Below are 17,808 nucleotides of genomic sequence, written 5' to 3'. Positions count from 1 at the left end.
TGTGTGTGGATGCGCTGCACAGATGGTACTTTAATTTTTGCAGTAGAAATAAGTTCTAAACCATCTCTTCCTTCTTAAACCAAACTGGAGCTCCCACATATGTGGTTGTGTTTTGCAACAATGGATACGGAGACTAGACAACCTCTCCATCCCCCAGAGTGCGCACACACACACACACACACAGCCACATGCACACAGAGTACTATTTCCACCCCCACCTTTTGTTCAGACAGCTCCCCTAGAGCTATGGGACAGTGAAGATGGAGAGATCAGGGCCTTGTGCTACTGTACAGTATGTACACAGAAAAGACATACACTACATACAACACACATTGAACCATGCTGCAGTGTTTATTAAGGCCACAGGGTTAGTAGTGGTCTTGTTAATAAAACACAACGTTCTGCTTTCTGTCCTTTTGCTCTTAGATTGAACAGTAGAACAGGGCTTAGCAGGCGAGTGTGTTCTTTATTAAATTAATTAATTAGCAAATGTAGACATCAGAAATAGGTTGGTTTCTGTTTTAGCTGTTAAATTGGTCAGTAGTAGTTCTAGCTTGATTTGGGCTACAACTACCAATCATTTTCATTATTGATTAATCCATTTTTTTTAAATTGATCAATCAGAATTAGAATGTCAAAAAATAAGAAAAAATCCCATCGCAGTCTAAATCATTTTCAGATTTTGCAAAATTGTGTAGTTAAAGTTAAATAATTGAGTATGAATTGAATGACATATTGATTTATTTGATTGGTTGTTTCAGCCTTAAGGTTGATGAAGAAAAACAAAGGAAAAAGCAACAAAGGAAGATGAAACTTTCTGAATGTGGTGTAAATCTGAACAGAAAGACAGAAGAGCACATCAAAATGAAATGAAAATCTAAAACTAGTCCAGAATATACTGCTAATCCAGGACACTACAATTGATGATAATGGAAAAAACATTAACGCACAGTACATAGTGCATAGTACAATAAACAAACAATGAAGCTACGAAATGTTGATCATATCAGTGACTGACTATACTCAATGGACCATTATTTTCACATTCTGTTCTTCTAAATTTTTCAGTTTAAATCCTCCAAAATAAAAGTCCCTAACAAAGACAGGAAATGCCTCCTCCTCCTCCTGCCCTGCTGCTTCCAGCAGCAATCAATAAAGAGCCATTGGGCTGTCTGCCATTGACAGACTTTTGTCTCATCCTGCTGCTGTCTGTTGATGCTTTATTGTGTCTGCTGCAGGCTCACATTTCTTTTATTCCACATCTAGCCTTCTGTAGAGTGTGAATATACAGATATCTGTATAGACTAGAGATTATGTTGATGACAAGGTCAGTACTGAGTAGTAATACTGTCATTAAGAAGTCAAGTCTTGGAATCCCTGTAAATTATACTTTAATTTAGAGCTGCAACAATGAATCAATTTGTCAGCTTTCATCTATTGATGATTTTTAGTCATATTTCAAGCAAAAAAGCCAAATATGTGGTGGTTCCAGTATCTCTTTGTCCCTTTTCTTTGTCATCTGTAATAGTAACCTGAAAAAAAGCTAAACAACACATTAAATCTATAACGATATAAGTGAGAGAAAAGCAGCAAATTCTCACATAATTATGATTATAATAATCATAATTTTCTTTTAATTGACTAGTTGTTCCAGCTCTGTTAGGAAACACTTTGCATTTACCAAAGAAAAAGTTTTCTCCTAGTCATAACTTAGCATTTCTACTAGGATTGGATGTATTTTATTATTAGCAATGTAATCATTTTCTGAGAAAATTATCTCTAAAAAATATCTCTCAAGGAAAATCGGAGAGCTTGGTGAATCATACGAAACTAAAATAAGAGGAACTTAAGTTAGGGTAAAGAGTGGAAGTTGAGGAGTTGTACAGCAGGACCATGTAGTGGGAGGGTCAATTTTTTTTTTATTTTTATGATGATCAGAATAGACTGGTATTGCTGTATACTTGAAGGTAGATGAGAATGGCCTACTTACCGTAACTCTGGAAACAGAGAGTGGGAAGCAGCCAATAGCAGCTATTTTTGGACACGCTCACCCAGTTTGGTCAAAAGTGGACGAGTGTTGACCTTGCCAAGATTCTGTCACAGCAGTGCGGGTTCCCTGCTCGGAGCTGGTTGTCAGTTTTAGGCTGGTGGTTTTGGATCGTAGTGTGGATGCTGTCATGTGGCTGAGGATACTAAAAAACATCAAACCAAAGTATGAATTTGATTGATGTCATCAGGGTTACTATCTCAGCTTGGGCTTGGAGACTACAAACAATGCTTAGATTACAAACAAGGAGACAAGGGGATACAAGGGGTGGTATCAGGAAAATTGTAGGATTCTGCTTGACCCATACTTGGGACTAAAAGTCCAGCTTCTATGTTTACCATTTATTTTGTGTCTGTCTCTTGTGAATACCCAGGCAATACTAAGTCAGTTTTCTCCATGGTCCTCTTATAATTGAATTCTTCACCGTAGTCTCTCTTTCTTTTTGGGTTTTGAAATATTTGTTTTTGATTCCCTTAACCTCCATTCTTTGTCCTTAGTTTGGTCTCAAGGGCTAAAATGATTTATTTAACATTGCATATTTTGGAAAGCTCTCATTCTTTGTAGCATAATTGTTTATGGCATATTGCCATTATTTGACAGTTGACAGTGACAGGAAGCATGAGTGGGGAGAGAACTGAAAGACATGGAACAAAAGTTTACTGTTGGGTTCAAACTGAGGAATTTGCAGTTACTGTATGTGGTTTGCATCAAGATGCTCAAAAGATCTCATTCTTAACATGGATTCCTTTTTGGATTTTCTTTTCTTTTAAGTCGATCAAGAAACTCTGCCGATGTTCACATAAATGCTCTCATTTGAAGACATATCCAGTCGTATTAAAAATCTGTTCTCTCTTTAAAATCATGTTTTTCTAGTCATTATTTTGCATGAGCTAGTGTCCTCTGTGTAGTGGCAGAATGAATACTGGAGAAACTGATGGATCTAATGGTCATTTTGTGTGTTTTCAGATCTGTCTAAGAACCGTCTCTGTGAGCTGCCGGAGGAGCTCTGTCAGTTCATCTCTCTGGAGACACTGAGCCTTTACCACAATGGGATGCGTTCACTGTCCTCCAGCCTGGGCAACCTCCAGGCCCTCACCTACCTCAGCCTCAGGTAACGCAGCACCTTACACATGCTACTTAGCCATACAGGACAGGTCAACAGTGCTCACCACTTGTGGGTGCTAAGCTAGTCTACTCATTGTATTGCTGTGAGTAATTGACCTTCATTTGGAGTCTAGTTAGTACAATATATAAAATGTCTGGTAATGTACTTATACCTGGCACTGGTAGCCAGTAACACCAAGTATATAAGTAATGTTTGTAATAATGTATCAGACTGTCATTCTGTATAAAAATGACCTATAGTAAGGAGCTTATTACGACTACAGTGACATTTTCTAGTTAGGTGATGGTGATGTCTAGCAGCCATATTAATTATGACAGGAGAAAAGAAGGAAGTCAGGTGATGTAGTATTAAGATGATGGGAAGTCAACACACAGGATTTTAACACAGGACACTGCTGTTTGTTTCCCTTTGAAACCCATAGTCATTGTAGTTTCTTTTTATCCATGACTTAATTGTGTGGTTATTACTGTAACCGTGACAACAAGGTCCTCTAACCTTAAGGAATTACTTATTTTAATCCAAACCATTATCTCATCCTCAACCTAATCTGTTTTTATGCCTAAACCTAACCAAACTGTGACCAGCTCAACCATGTGTTTATTATTATAACCGTGGTGACGAGGGTCCATGCTGCCGTAGAGGTTCATTTAGGAACCTATAGGATTGTATCAGATGATAGGGACAGTTGATCTATGTGGTTATTCAGGTTGAAGGATGCATGGAAGACCAAGGTTGAAAGAGTATGTTTGGTGTGTAAAAACTCAAATCCAATGAATAAATCTCAACTTGTAATTACCTTATAAAAGTTGTACACACCACAAAGATAACACACTGCATCCATGTCACAGTTTGCAGTTTTGCAGGTGCACCGCACCGGCAGCTCTTGTTTGAAAACTGCATTTGAACTTCTGTTTGTTTATGCTAGAAATAAAAAGAGGCCAAATCCTGTCCAAACCTACTTACAACAACAGAACCACACTGGCACTCCTCTCTGCTCAACAGTATAACTTTACTGTTGCTAGGAGACTAGAAAAACCCACCAGGTGGCTTGTAATACAGGCAGCAAGTGCAGGCTTGAGGCAAATGTACTGTATAACAAAAAAATATAAGTATTAGTAGTAGCTGCACATGTTCCTGGTTAGCCAGTTAGCTACTAAATGAAACTGCCATATATAAAACATTTAATTGTTAGGAGTTTACAACAAGAGTATGGCAGTGAATACACCTTTGAAATTCAGTGCAGTGTTGCACAACACGCAAGTGGATATCTCTCTGGGATGACCTCACTCTTTCTGTGTGTGTGTCTGTGTGTTTGTATGCGCTTGTCTCCACAGTCGTAATCTTCTGTCCAGTTTACCCCCGTCAGTGTTTCAGCTTCCACTCCTGCGAGTGCTCATCGTCAGCAACAACAAGCTGTCTTCACTGCCCGCCTCCATATCCTCCCTCACACACCTCCGACAGCTGGTACGAAACACACACTCACAATCGCACACACACATACTCTGCTGCCTCTCATCAACAGTATCTTTCTGTGCTCCAACTCAGTGTCTCTCAGCAACAGTAGATTTCTATGGTAAGGGGAGGGGGGGTCACATTCCACCAGTGTCTTCCTTTCAGTTCAGATCTGTGTATGCCCTTTTGGGCTGTAATCAAAAGTCCATAGTGTCTGTTTTAAGGTCTGAGTTTAAACCAAGAAGTCTCTAGATCAATTTCTGATGTAATAAGACAGGTTAATGGTTTTATAAATCTTATAAATCTTCTGTTTTAGATCACTGGTCTTGGCTCACTGTATTCTTTCTATCTTTTTCTCTCAGGATGTAAGCTGTAACGAGCTGCAGTGTTTGCCTGCAGAGCTCGGTCAGCTAGAATGTCTGAGGGACTTAAATCTGAGGAGGAACCAGCTTACCACTTTGCCTGAAGGTACAGACACACTTGACCATTGAATTCTCACGTTCTGTAGTGTCCTTCAGCTCATGGTGCTCTTTGATGAACCCAGCAGAACACTAGAAAACTCAGTGATGTTTTTGTGCATGTGAAATTATTCACCCAGTTTATCGCTTTTCATCAGTAAATCTGTAGCTACTATATAGCTCTCCCTGGCCTGCAAAGTATAACTGTAACACCCTAATCAGAGTACTGTTCTGTGTATTCAGTGGGTAGAAACTCAAGTTAGATGGTAATAGCATCATTATTGTGGGCTATTGATTGCTTACAAGACAAACTATTGTACTGCTTCTGACTTACTGCATGCCTAATGGATATTACACCATTAGTGGCTCATTCTCTAACTCATTAGGAGGAAATGAAAATGAAAATGCTTCTTGAAAACAAAGGGAGCCAGAGTCCCACTGTGCTGTATTTTGTGTGCAGGAGCCAGTTTCACCAGCTTTCCTAAATTCAAACTTAGCCAGGTTTTTATGCCTCTGGTTCGACGTTGTAACTATCCCTGTTAGGATACTCTGAATGACACTTCTGCAAGTTTTTTATACTAATAGACTACCCAGAAATGAAAGGGTGGAACACTTTTAATTAGAAATATCTCTAACAACAGTTAGTTATAAATTGACAGTTATAAATTGAGAATGAATAGTGAAGTGTCAGTTGGAATGTAAACATTACAAGTTGAGATGTGAGTGATCTGTAACTTTATTCTTTATAGAACGCAGGCTCCACTCTAAAAAGATGATGAGTATCAACAAATGAACCTATACCAACAGTGATTAACACTATAAATAAAATAATCCTTCTCTCTACCCCGTACAGAAATATCCGAGCTCCCTCTTGTTCGGCTCGATGTGTCCTGCAACCGCATTTCCCATGTGCCCTTGTGCTTCCGCCACCTCCGGCATCTCCAGAGCATCTCGCTGGACAACAACCCGCTCCAGATGCCGCCTGCGCAGATCTGCTCCAAGGGCAAATACCACATCTTCAAGTACCTCAACATGGAGGCCTGCAAGAGGAGCCAGGAGGAGCTGGAGAGACACCTGAGACCCACTGGATTTAACAGCTGGTGAGGGAGGAGGGAGATAAAAGGCATTACATGGGCAAGATGACTGGGGGTGTCAGGAAGCATTACCATGATCTGCACTTGAGCACTCAATCTTATACCAAAATAGGAATAAAATGAATGTGAGGTGAGAGGTCAAATGAAAAGAGGTACAGTAAATTTAGAACTGACATGACAGAGAAAGGGCATGTTAACTTAGAGGAAGCAGAGTTTATCAAATATTTATGAACTTGAATGGACCTCTTTGAGCAGCCTTATGAGCTGTTTTCATGAAACCAGCAGAACCAAGGACAGAGAGAAGAGAAGATCTGACAGTAGAGCTCTGCATCTCTGAAAACACCAGTCATTGCCCTTTAGACTAATGACCCCCTGTGTAACAGTTTGCCAGCAAAGCTGCTGTTATCCTAATGTGTGCATGTTTCCCTGCAGTCTGTCAGAGGAGCTGTTCACAGGTCAGTTTGGAGGACTGGACTCTGGCTTCAACAGTGTAGGACAGCGGCAGCAAGAGATGGTCTGGGAATGAGGTAAAACTACTGGACACACACACACACACACACACACACGCACGCACGCACACACAGTTCCAGTCTTTTATACAGCTGACCTTATGTGTTTTGAATGACTATGCAGTACATCAAAGAGAAATGCATTCATGCCACATTTAACATGTAATGATCCAAACCAATTAAACGTTGACTTCGATATTTCAACTCATTACTCCAACAGAGTCAGTGCAATATAATTTTACATTAACTGAATTACAGTAAAGATATTACATCAGCCACATTATGACAACATGAAAATAACATTACTCTTTATTTCCACCAGTCTGATAATGAGAGCATTTTGCTCACTCCTGCAAAGTAGTAAATCTAAATACTGTCTAAACCTACCTACAACAGCATATCAACTCAGACAGTATTTTGCAGAAAATACTAGTATATTTATGTTCGTTGTACATATAGTATTTGCTTGTGTCTGTCTCTGTGTTAAGATCAATGACTTTCTGTGTGTGATTCCAGTCAGCTGATGACTTCTCAGAGCGTTCCCTCCGCATGGCTGAGGTCAGCAGAGACCAGAGGAACCTGGAGGAGGAGGAAGAGGAGGATGTATCTCCTCTGGAAACTAACAAAGGTAGGAGAGGACACACCCGCTGTAAGTCATTGTTCAGTTATTGTTTTCCAGCAGAGATTTGTTTGCACATTTAGAGAAAAGACAAACTCTCCTCCACTCTCTTTACAGTGAATGGAGTGGCTGAGCAGGTGGACTTCATTGACAGTAGTGTGACAGAGGAAGAGGAGGAGGAGATCAGGATGGATCCACCCACGCCTCCTCTCACAGCACCTCCTCTGGTACCAGTCATTCACTGACTGATCAGCAATTGTGTCATGTCCTGTTGTTGCTCAACATCTTGTCTTGTTTATTATCTCAGTGCGGCAAAGTTATTGATTGTATTGATTTTTCAGGATCAGAAGGAGAGAGCTTCACCATCTCAAACCCAAGACTCAACAATATGCAGGTAAATCCTGTAAAACATACTGTATTGTGGAAAACACCTTTTGCATGGCACTGCTATTTGCTACTGGTTCAACATAAAAACATTAGTGTAAAGCACAAAACGGTACAAACAATATGGGCGATATAGGATATTTTAGTTAATTTAGTTAAAAGCTTAAAGTGGTAAACAGGAATCTTTGTTTAAAGCACAAACCAGGGATGTTATTTAAAGCACAAAACAATAATTCTGGTTTAAAATGCGTGTGTAATACAGTAATCAAAGCACAAATGTTAATGTTATTTATTGGAATATTGGTATAAACAGTAACTCAACACTAGATTTTAGAAAGAGGAAAAAAGCACATTGTCAACGTTAGCTGGCAGAACATTAGACTGGGTGCAGTAACCCAAAAACACAAAACAATAGTTTTGGCCTAAAGAGCTAAACAGGAATAGTGTGCTTATCACAAAAGTGGAAGAGGCCACCGATCTTCCACGGGAAATGGGTAGTGTCTATCGACTGTAAATGGTGATTGAAGAATATCACTGCCATAATGTTAATGTGCTGTAGGGAAGGAAGAACAAGAAGCAACAAACTTTATAGGAAGCCTCTTAAAGGAAACTTTCTTTTCCATAACAGTGTTGGCTTCGGCTGCTTGGACTAACCTCTGCCAAGGTCTTATTTGTTTACAGTGCTTGTGCCAAGTTGTTCCAGTAAAATCTGAGAACATTTCCATATCACCTTTGATTGTACTCAGCCTGTTTCTGTGACAATCTTCTATGTTAATGCAGCAGTGTGTTGGTTTCCCTGGTTGGAAACTGTGGACTTAGTCAGAGTGACAAAGACAGACAATGTTTTATCACTTTTTCTCTCTCTCTCTCTTATCCTTCCTTGTTTTACAAGGTCACTTTGCAGGGTATTTGACGAGCTGGGAAAAGTCAATACACTGCCGTTCCCATTACTTACAGTGTTCCTCCCTCAAACTCTGCATACTGTACACTTGTGGATGCTGTTATCTTAGAAAGTTCACAGTAGTGACAAGCTGACTCACCCACATTTTACTTATAATACAGTGATGATAGTGGATTTGGCCACATGTTCCTACATTGAAATGTTGGAAGAAGTTGTCTTCCATCTTGATTCCAACAGAATCCTATTTTTCTGTAGCATGTGGAGTGCTCAGCTGTTTGTGCTGAAGCCAAGCAGACAGCTTTTATCATGCTGCTCTGTTCCATAACCAAGATCACTACATTCCTGAGATTGGGTGTCCCAGTAGTGCTACTGGCTACATATTGATATGTGAGGCAGGGCCATTATGCTCAGCCTGTGGAGCAACAAACAGCATGCTTCATTGTTCTGAATCTTTGAGTTTTATTAAGCGGGCTCAAGCCAAATTACCAACATTCATTCAGCTCTCAAACCCTCACAAAGTCTCACACACTGTACATGATTTAAATTTGGTAACTGGACCACTGGTGTTTTCCTTCTGCATGATGACGATTTGGTTAGGCTGTTGCACAATCCTGTATCTGCTCTACAAAGACAGCACTTTACAATCATGTTGTCGCTTCAACAAACGGATGTTCCAAATCTCAGCTTCCAACACTTCCTCTGGGAACTCTAAAAATAGTGTGCAAAGACTTAAAATGGAAAGTCAACATACTGTTTGTAAAACACATACACCAGACCTCTGTAAAAGTTTTTTGGGGGATTTTGCACTTTGTTTATACAAACCGAGCAAAATTAAAATCTTATCAAATTCACTTTTACAGCCTTGCTTTTAGATTTATTTAATCTGCTCTCATTTTTAGTTCAAGATGCTTTGACCCTTGTACAATTTTCATCATATTTTGTAAATGCAGTATATTTAGATTGACCCACATACTATAGGTCATGTATATAAATGCCTAAATGGCCCGGGGTAGGATGATTCTTCTGGATTTAAATCCTTGGAGCGTGGAGCCAAGATTTGGAACGCTTTACCAGATGGCTTGAGACATTTGTAATCTGTTTTTTGAACTTTATTTTGACAGATTACTGAATGTACTTTTCATAAAATGTACAGTTTGTAGACAATCTGTTCTCATTATTATGGCAGTCACTTCAAAAAAATCAAGTTAGAAAGAATGAAAACCAGAACATAATTAGTTCAGATTCATTAGTTCAGATTCCTGAACTATGACGTAGACTTGATGCTCTGTGATCTGTGGGGCCTAGAGGCTAACATTAAAGTTAGGCAGTTACTTTTTACCAAGTCATTACAGATGGGCTTACGTTTTTTTCCTTAACTTTTGAAAAATAATTCAGATTTCCAAAGAAAGTGTTTGCTCCACTGATTATATTTCATCTCCTTCCTGAGACTGTGGATTGGCACTAATGGGGACTGTGGTACAGGGAAGCTGGCCATTCTAAATGATGATTAAATGGTGTGTGGGTGTGTTTTTCTTGACAAATAACAAAATCTGTAGAGATATTCGGATTGGAAAACATTTTATTTGTATTGGTCTCATTTTGCCTCTCCTCTCTCTCACTCTCTCTCCTCTGCAGGTCCAGTCTCCATGTGGAGGTGGGCCCCCCATCATCGACCTCCTCATCTCCCCTGTCCCCTTCCAGCCCCTCCCTGGAGGAACGAAAGAGGCCGGGCACCTTGTTCATCTGGCAGGAGAGAGAGCGGCTTCAGCAGCAGCAGAGGGAGAAGGCCAGGTTAACACTGACTTTTATTAATAATGTAGATATTTTAAAGCTAAACATGAGATATTTCTAACTGTGCAGATTTATTTTGAAGACCTAATGTTTAACATCAGAGGATTGAAAGCCTCAGTTTACTGATGGCAAACAAGGAAGCATTTGATGCCGTCTTAGAAAAGGCCTGAAGTGTATGAATGGATTGGACTCAGGCATCATATGACATTAGCAACACGTATTTGACTCCATATTTCCTCCTATCACTTTAACACCATGTGGATATGAGTTTTTAGAAGTTTTCATGTGTGTAGTTGCAGCAGTTTGTGTTCCTCACATAAGGAACGGCTCTGTGTCAGAGGCTACTCCCTTCTGTCTCTCTTGTATCTAATTATACGCTCTCCATGTCAAAACTCTAAATATTGCAGTTTGCTGAAGTCATCGACCAAAACAGGAAGTCATGTGGCCACAGCCCCACAGACAGGAAGTAACTCAGCGTAAGTAAGGCCTATAGAGCAGATAAAAGCAGAGAGAGTCACTGAGTGACTGCCTAAGTTGTGTTTATTCCATTCATTCTTACATTTTCTTCAGTTTTAGCTGAATGTAAATGAAGGGAACCTTGAGTGTGTGGAGAGTGTTGGTTTTCATTGGTGAAAAACTTGGTGTGTGTCTCCCCCTAGTGGTGCATCACCAGAGAACAGCGGCTCCCACTCCGGCCTGCGGCACAGATGCGCAGTGAGTAGTGTGTCCTCTGTGCCTTTGGTGAATACAGCTGAGAGGTGAACAGGCGGACTGTGTGTTTCCATTGTTGTAAATCTGAGTTGTTTGTTTTTATTAGAGCGCTGACCAGATGAGCACAGGGTCTCCTTCAGTACTTCTACAACGCTCCAGCAGTAGAACAGGTACTACACACATGCACACATAAAAAACCCAATTCTAATCTCAACATTGTGAGTTGTACAAATAGAATGCACACTGTTGGACAATCTTTCCTTAAAGGTAGAAAGTGATTACATTAGTCAACTGTCATACCTCTGCATGCCTTGTCAGTTACTGTGTAAAGGGGGCATAAATGTCAAACTGTTGGGAAAATAAAAAACGTATCTGTCAACTTACTGGTAAAACTAATGTAATAACTGGTTAAACTGACTGAATACACACTTAAAAAACAGCAGATAATTCAAATATGGTTTGTCAGGTCCCTTTTTGAGATTTAGGTAATAGTCTCTGAGGTGTCCTCCAATGAAAACTAAAGGGAAAAATATGAACTAGTGGCATTCTTCCTTCTTCAGTTATGTGAATAATGGTAAATGTAGTGATTATGGATATCAAACCTAACTTCTTTTTCAGTAACAACCAAATACTGAGAACAGTAAATGGAAAACTGCTACTGTACCCAAGGTTAGCATGGATAGCCTGGTCAAATTCAAAGTCTTGGTCAGACTTTGTAAATTGGAGAAGTTTAGAAAACAGATTAGTTTGGCATAAAACATCCCTCACTAGCATTTCCAGAGATTCTAACACCCCTCCTTTGAGCATACTCTATTTGTTGAGGAAACAACAACTTTAACAACTGCATCTCATTGTAATTTTGTCAAACTTCTCCGGTCTCCTTGTGTCGTAAATTCCATGGTATGCATGTGAGCTAATGAGAGTGTACCAGGCCTAAGACATTTGTAACATTGACTTGAATGTTTGTGTCAGATGTCCCTTCCTCCCCGAAGATGTCCCCTCCACCTGGTCAGGCCCAGAAACCCAACAGCTTCCTGTTCCGCACCTCCTCCCGCAGCAACGTCAAACCCACAGGTACAAACAACACAAAACACACACACACACCCTTTACACCTTTATTCACTGCCCCAGCAATGTCACTGTTTATTGTGTGTTTGTCAGGACCAATCTTTACTCTGGGTGAATCTGGGAGAAGTGAGTCTCGCATGACGCTGCGCTCTCCTAAAGAGGAGAGACCAGACATCACACAACTACGCAAGGTAACACACTACATACCACATTCTTTGTCTTGTGAAATATGAATATGGACGTTGGTTCAGTCATTGGATAAGATTTAGATTTAGATTTATTCTGATGAGATTCTACTAGAACATAAAATAATTTATTAGGTTTCCTTGTATACCTCCACACGCTGTCAGCACTCACAGTACATTAATGTTAGATGCCCTGTACCTATCAAAGAACATGAAATGTAATTAGCAGTATCTGTACCATAATGACTGATGTGTATGGGAAGTAAGTTTTCCATCTTTTCTTGTCCTCAGATGCTCCTGTGGTGTGAAATGATTTGAATCCTTTAAGTTCCGACCTTCAGAATTATGCAAATCATCATTTCTATGATAATCCTGGGTTTAAATAGTTTGTGTGGCATAAATGCTGCGTAAGAAGCTTCTTAATGCTGACAAGAATACAAATCTGACATAGCTCTCTTTCTGTCTCCCTCCTCAGACTCTGGAGTCTCGGCTGAAGATCACTCTACCAGAGGATCTGGGTGAGGCTTTATCCAACGGCACCATACTCTGCCAGCTGGTCAATCAGATCCGACCACGCTCTGTGTCAATCATCCACATTCCCTCCCCAGCAGTGGTGAGTCTGATAACCTGCTCAATCCTGTCCTCTCTGCCTGGAAACGATCTGCTGTTTCCCTCTGTGGGAACGATTAAGACACCAAATAACACTGATGATGCTCTCAGTCAGATCACCTAATGATAAAATAAAAATATTTACTAAAATACAATGAAATATAAAACAGGAGAAATTAGCCTGGGTTTCTCTGAACATGAGAGGTGAAGACACAAAAAGTAGCATTGACGTTACCTAAATGTGATTGTCCGTACTGTACTGTGTTTTCAGCCAAAACTGAGCTCAGCAAAGTGTCGACTCAACGTGGAAAACTTCATTGGTGCTTGTCGCAAGCTGGGAGTCCCAGAGGTAAGGTCATCTCTTATTATTGCTCTCGCTTTCCTATCCTTTCATTACAACTCATGTACATTTTGCGTACTTGGATGCATGTAATTTTTGTTTCTGAAAAGCATCCCAAAATGTAGTGTGTTTAAAACAGTAGTTAGTTTAGAAGAACTCCCCACATGCTTTAAGCTCAGTTGTTTTGCTACATTACTCCTGTCAGGGTTGGACTGATAACAACTGAGATTTTCTGGCCCATATGTCAGTCCAACCCTCACTCTGCTTTGTGTTTTGTCCTTCTCTTGTTGAACTTCTCTTATCTCCTAGATTTAACTACATGTATTTTCCTCCTGTGTGTGTGTGTGTATGTGTGTGTGTCCTGTCCAGATGGACATGTGTGTGTGCTCTGATGTGCTTCTGTGTAAGCTGCCCGCTGTGCTGCGCTGTGTGGCGGCCCTGCTGGCCAAGGAGGGGGGTGGAATGGCGGAGGACCATTCCCCTTGCCACTCCTCACCTTCGTCTCCATCGTCCTCCTCCTCCTCCTCCTCCTCGCTGCTGTCCACAGATTTCCTGCTCTTCTACTGTGCGGCCATGGCGCTGCTCTACGTCCTCTACTGCTACCTGCTCACCTAGAGGACACACACACAACGCAAAGTACTTATGTAGTCACATGTTGAACTGCTCTACACACATACTGAACACGCACACACATAAAAAAGTGTGGGTCAGTCACAGTTGTAGAGTTGGAGGCCAACGCACAGCTGCTCCACAGTTGTCACCTCAGACAATACTCTGCACTGTGTGTGTGTGTGTGTGTGTGTTCACTATTCATACTCTGTGACTGTAGAGCAGATGTCATGAGACCTGACTGTGTGTTGACACTCTACAGCTGCACTGAGTGGATGTTGGAGACATATAGAGCAATGCAGCCAAGCACCTTTTAAGAAACAAACAGAATATACTACACACGGCTCTTCATTTTGACATTTAGAGGAATAGAAAGCACTAAACTGATGGACAAATACTGAATGAGAGCAGATGAACAGTGAAATGCCTTAGCCTAGTTTAGCCTTCACTCTGTAACACAGAGAATGTTCGTTTTCTCTTAAACTCTTCTGAAGCAGAGGGGCTCAGAGGCAAAAACAATCTCACTGGTTGAAACGTGAACGGGTAGAGCAAAGGAACCACACCTTTAGTCGAATCCCAACTACATACTTCACCTCAAGCTTGTCATATACTTGCTTTTCACCAACACGCACTTGTAGATGAGCAGCAACTAGCAGACCGATCAAGAGCTGAATCATTCCTAGTCAATACTACAATATCTTCCTGAAGAACTCTGGATTTTGCACAGTTAAGGAAGTTGCTATTTTGTTAATATTAAGAACAGGACACTCAAAGCAGCAACAAGCACTAACTCTTCAAAACGTTTGTCTTTTCTTTCTTTGTTGTGGTTTGTGTCTGAGTCTGCTTCCTGCCTTACTTCACATAATGAAACACACAACCAACGGCCAAAACAAATGCAGGATACATGGTGTGGCCATCAGGCATGTGTGAGTGCATAATTACCATTTAAACTGGCATTAAGTCACAGAGCAACATTAGCATTCATTTGGGCTCATGCTTGTGTCCCTCTGATGATTCTAAGTTCACTCTGTTTAAGCTCTGTGGCTCTTTGGCTGTTATATGTTCACCAGCTAAATGTGTCTAGGTAGTGTACAGTGAGATTATCAGCCCAATGCTTTTTAAAACAAGGTTGATGAGAGCCGTAAGACTGAACCAAAACAGTTTATGGGCCTTAAATCCAGAACAGTGAGCTAAAGGATGCTTTAAAGAAGCTGTGTCTCTACACAGGGGAACTGCAGAGTTTGATGATAATTGTCTGGTTAAGTGGCACTTTTCATAATCCATATAGTCATTTGATCTGTTGTTGATATAAAAGATATTGGTTAATGTAGCTTTAAGACTTAATCCTGTGTAGTGTGTATGTATCACAATATTTCGTACATTTACACTGGAAAAATGACAGACAATTGGAGCTCTAATATCAGTACACAGACAAAAAAAGAGATGTGTTGTGTTGTAAATACAGCGTGTTGTAGAGACTGCAGTTTGTTACAACTTGAAGCTCTGGTCATCATTCTGTCAGTTGGGATAACATTGTATTCACCAAAGTGATTGCTGAGATCTGAGCAGTCAGACCAGTGTATGGTACAGAGCTGGGAAAGTGATTACAGAATGCTGTAGACTGTATCCTGGTAAACTGTGCATAGATTTTTTCCTACCACTAACTTCTCTGCACAACCTAACATCACTCAACATGAAACACTGCTGCTCTTTAGCTCTGCTCGTCAAGTCATAACTTAACCCCTGAGATTATTTCTGCATCCTGAGCAGCTCTCTTTGACAAATGTTACAAGTTAAACTCCAGTCTGCATGTTAGAGGGCAGACCACTTGTCCCGAGAGAGAAGCTGTTGAAGTGAACTGAGACTGAATTGTGAATGTGATTTCTAGCTTTGAGACAGAGGTAAGTTAGTTAATATGGAACTTGGATGTTTAGTGAGGTTGTTTCTCACACAGCAGGGTGACAGTGAGACAAATGATACAGTGCCTCTTACTGAACACTGACCACAACCACTTGCAGAGACTGCTCTTGTTTTTGTGTCTGCTATGTTAAGTGTGAGCAGCAGGGGGCAATGTCACTGCATCAATCCCCCTTAAGGCTTCACATGTCCAAACTGACGGTACAAACCCCTCTCGGAGGTTGCGTGTGTTATGTGTTTTTTGTCGTTGTCGCTGGTCCGTTTGACCAGATGACTTCATGTTTGTATAAATGTACACAGGTTATTAAATTATTGCTTTTTTAATTTATTTTCCTCTGATTTTTGATTATTTCTGTCTCTGGTGAATCAGCAACGGCTTCACTAATTTTGGTTAAGCCTGTCAGCCAATAGTTTTAAAGCCTGTTAAAGCTTTGTGAAATCAATGTGTGTGCTTTAAATCACACACAGGTAAATTAGAAGCGATCAATATTCAATTATTCCCAGTTAAAATAACATTGATTGTTTAAAAGTTTTCCCCCTCTTTGGATTGGTAAATAATTGATTCCCTGGAGGCTACACATTTAACAGAGCATCAAATGGCCTGTGCTATTTCTGCCACATGCTGTGTCTGCCTTATTGCTCATAGAAGGTCAATGTCTGCAACGAAACACAGATTGGAGTCTGACTGCACTTGCCTATCTGACTGATGCGGGGTTCAAAAGATAATATCGATGAGAGAAAGATTATTGGAATTCAAGATGCTAAAGCCCTAAAACTCCAGTTTGTAAACAGAGCTGTCCTCATAATGGAAGACTTAATGAAAAACTAAACTTGGGGAAAAAAATGTTGGGGGAAAATTAAATAAAACAAAACAGAATCTAAATAATCAATTCTGGCTTTTTTTCTGTGGTAAGAGAGGAACATCATATTATCAGAAATAAACAAGTGGCATTGTCCCCATATTATTGTCCCTGACTCCCAAAGTACTTGATTCTCTTAAAATACTGAGCCCCAGTGTTCAATATTAAACAATAATCATATGAAGAAACCATATTAATAAATTGTGTACAATATACAAATAACCAACTATTTTTCAAACCATACAATAATCCTTATTTATTATTAATTATTCCTATGTGCTACCCTTTTCCTTTATTCAACATTTGGACAGATTTTTATGTTATTATAAACATCTCTGTTTCCCAGTAACACCTCAGTTAATTCCATCATGATACTGTTTGTCACTTTTCATGACAGTGCTGATATCCCAGCTGGATCTTGTTTTCTCTCAGATTCGTGCCAAAAGCCTGTTCTCTTGGCCGTGCTTTCACTGGGTCATAGGTGGGGACAGTGGGAATCTTGTTCATCCATTCGTGCACTTCCCTAATTAGATGACAAAGCATTGGCTGGTTCTGGGGTTACCAGCTCATCATGGTGCTTCTCCATGTTGCTGGTCCCATTCATAGGCCAGAGGGACCCAGCAGGGATGACTCTCCCAGAAGGGATGTGGGACGTGTGACACCAGCTTGATAAGCCCTAACCTGGCATCCTTGTGGTTGCTGTCAACCCACTATCTGTTGTAAAGGGCACCAGGTGCAATTGTTTCTTGACCCACCATACTGTGGTTAGCAATGTGTATTATCCAGGGTAGGACATATGTCCTGAATAGCCTCAGGTTTGGGGAAGTCTTCAGCATGGCTTAACAGACTTTCGTAGCATTTTTTCAGAGGCTTCAGGATCTCCCTCCAGGGGCTGATCTGGACACTTAACTGATTAGTGAGTCCTTGCAGTAGATTCATCCACTCATTCACTCCCCTTCTCCTTTTTGGTATGAGAGTTGTTTTACTAATCTTGAGGCACTTTAGGAGTGTCCGGCTGTATCGCAGAGAACTTCCTAGTGCAACTTAATTTGGGAGGTTGATAGCACCCAAGTCCAGCACAACAAGGGACTTGTCTGCTGTTTTATGACAAATAAAACTTACATTTAT

The 17,808-nt window shown here is 40.4% G+C and overlaps 1 protein-coding gene across 1 annotated transcript in view; it reads left to right on the top strand.

Moving 5' to 3' along the window:
• Nucleotides 1–16,148, top strand: part of lrch4 (leucine-rich repeats and calponin homology (CH) domain containing 4) — a 37,838-nt gene extending 21,690 nt beyond the window's left edge. Inside the window, 18 exon segments of the mRNA XM_018693836.2 lie at nucleotides 3,014–3,158; nucleotides 4,508–4,637; nucleotides 4,988–5,093; nucleotides 5,937–6,183; nucleotides 6,610–6,670; nucleotides 6,672–6,704; nucleotides 7,203–7,314; nucleotides 7,423–7,532; nucleotides 7,647–7,699; nucleotides 10,226–10,381; nucleotides 10,789–10,857; nucleotides 11,041–11,095; nucleotides 11,199–11,262; nucleotides 12,065–12,166; nucleotides 12,254–12,351; nucleotides 12,821–12,958; nucleotides 13,226–13,303; nucleotides 13,664–16,148. Of these exon segments, the coding sequence (XP_018549352.1) occupies nucleotides 3,014–3,158; nucleotides 4,508–4,637; nucleotides 4,988–5,093; nucleotides 5,937–6,183; nucleotides 6,610–6,670; nucleotides 6,672–6,704; nucleotides 7,203–7,314; nucleotides 7,423–7,532; nucleotides 7,647–7,699; nucleotides 10,226–10,381; nucleotides 10,789–10,857; nucleotides 11,041–11,095; nucleotides 11,199–11,262; nucleotides 12,065–12,166; nucleotides 12,254–12,351; nucleotides 12,821–12,958; nucleotides 13,226–13,303; nucleotides 13,664–13,909 (2,003 nt within the window). The 3' untranslated portion in view covers nucleotides 13,910–16,148.
• The last annotated feature ends 1,660 nt before the right edge of the window (nucleotides 16,149–17,808 follow it).

The sequence above is a fragment of the Lates calcarifer genome, linkage group LG14, assembly GCF_001640805.2.
Source record: "Lates calcarifer isolate ASB-BC8 linkage group LG14, TLL_Latcal_v3, whole genome shotgun sequence".
Lineage (NCBI taxonomy): Eukaryota > Metazoa > Chordata > Actinopteri > Centropomidae > Lates > Lates calcarifer.
The sequence above is the reverse complement of the archived record's forward strand: the minus strand, read 5'-3'. Positions and strand labels throughout refer to the sequence as shown.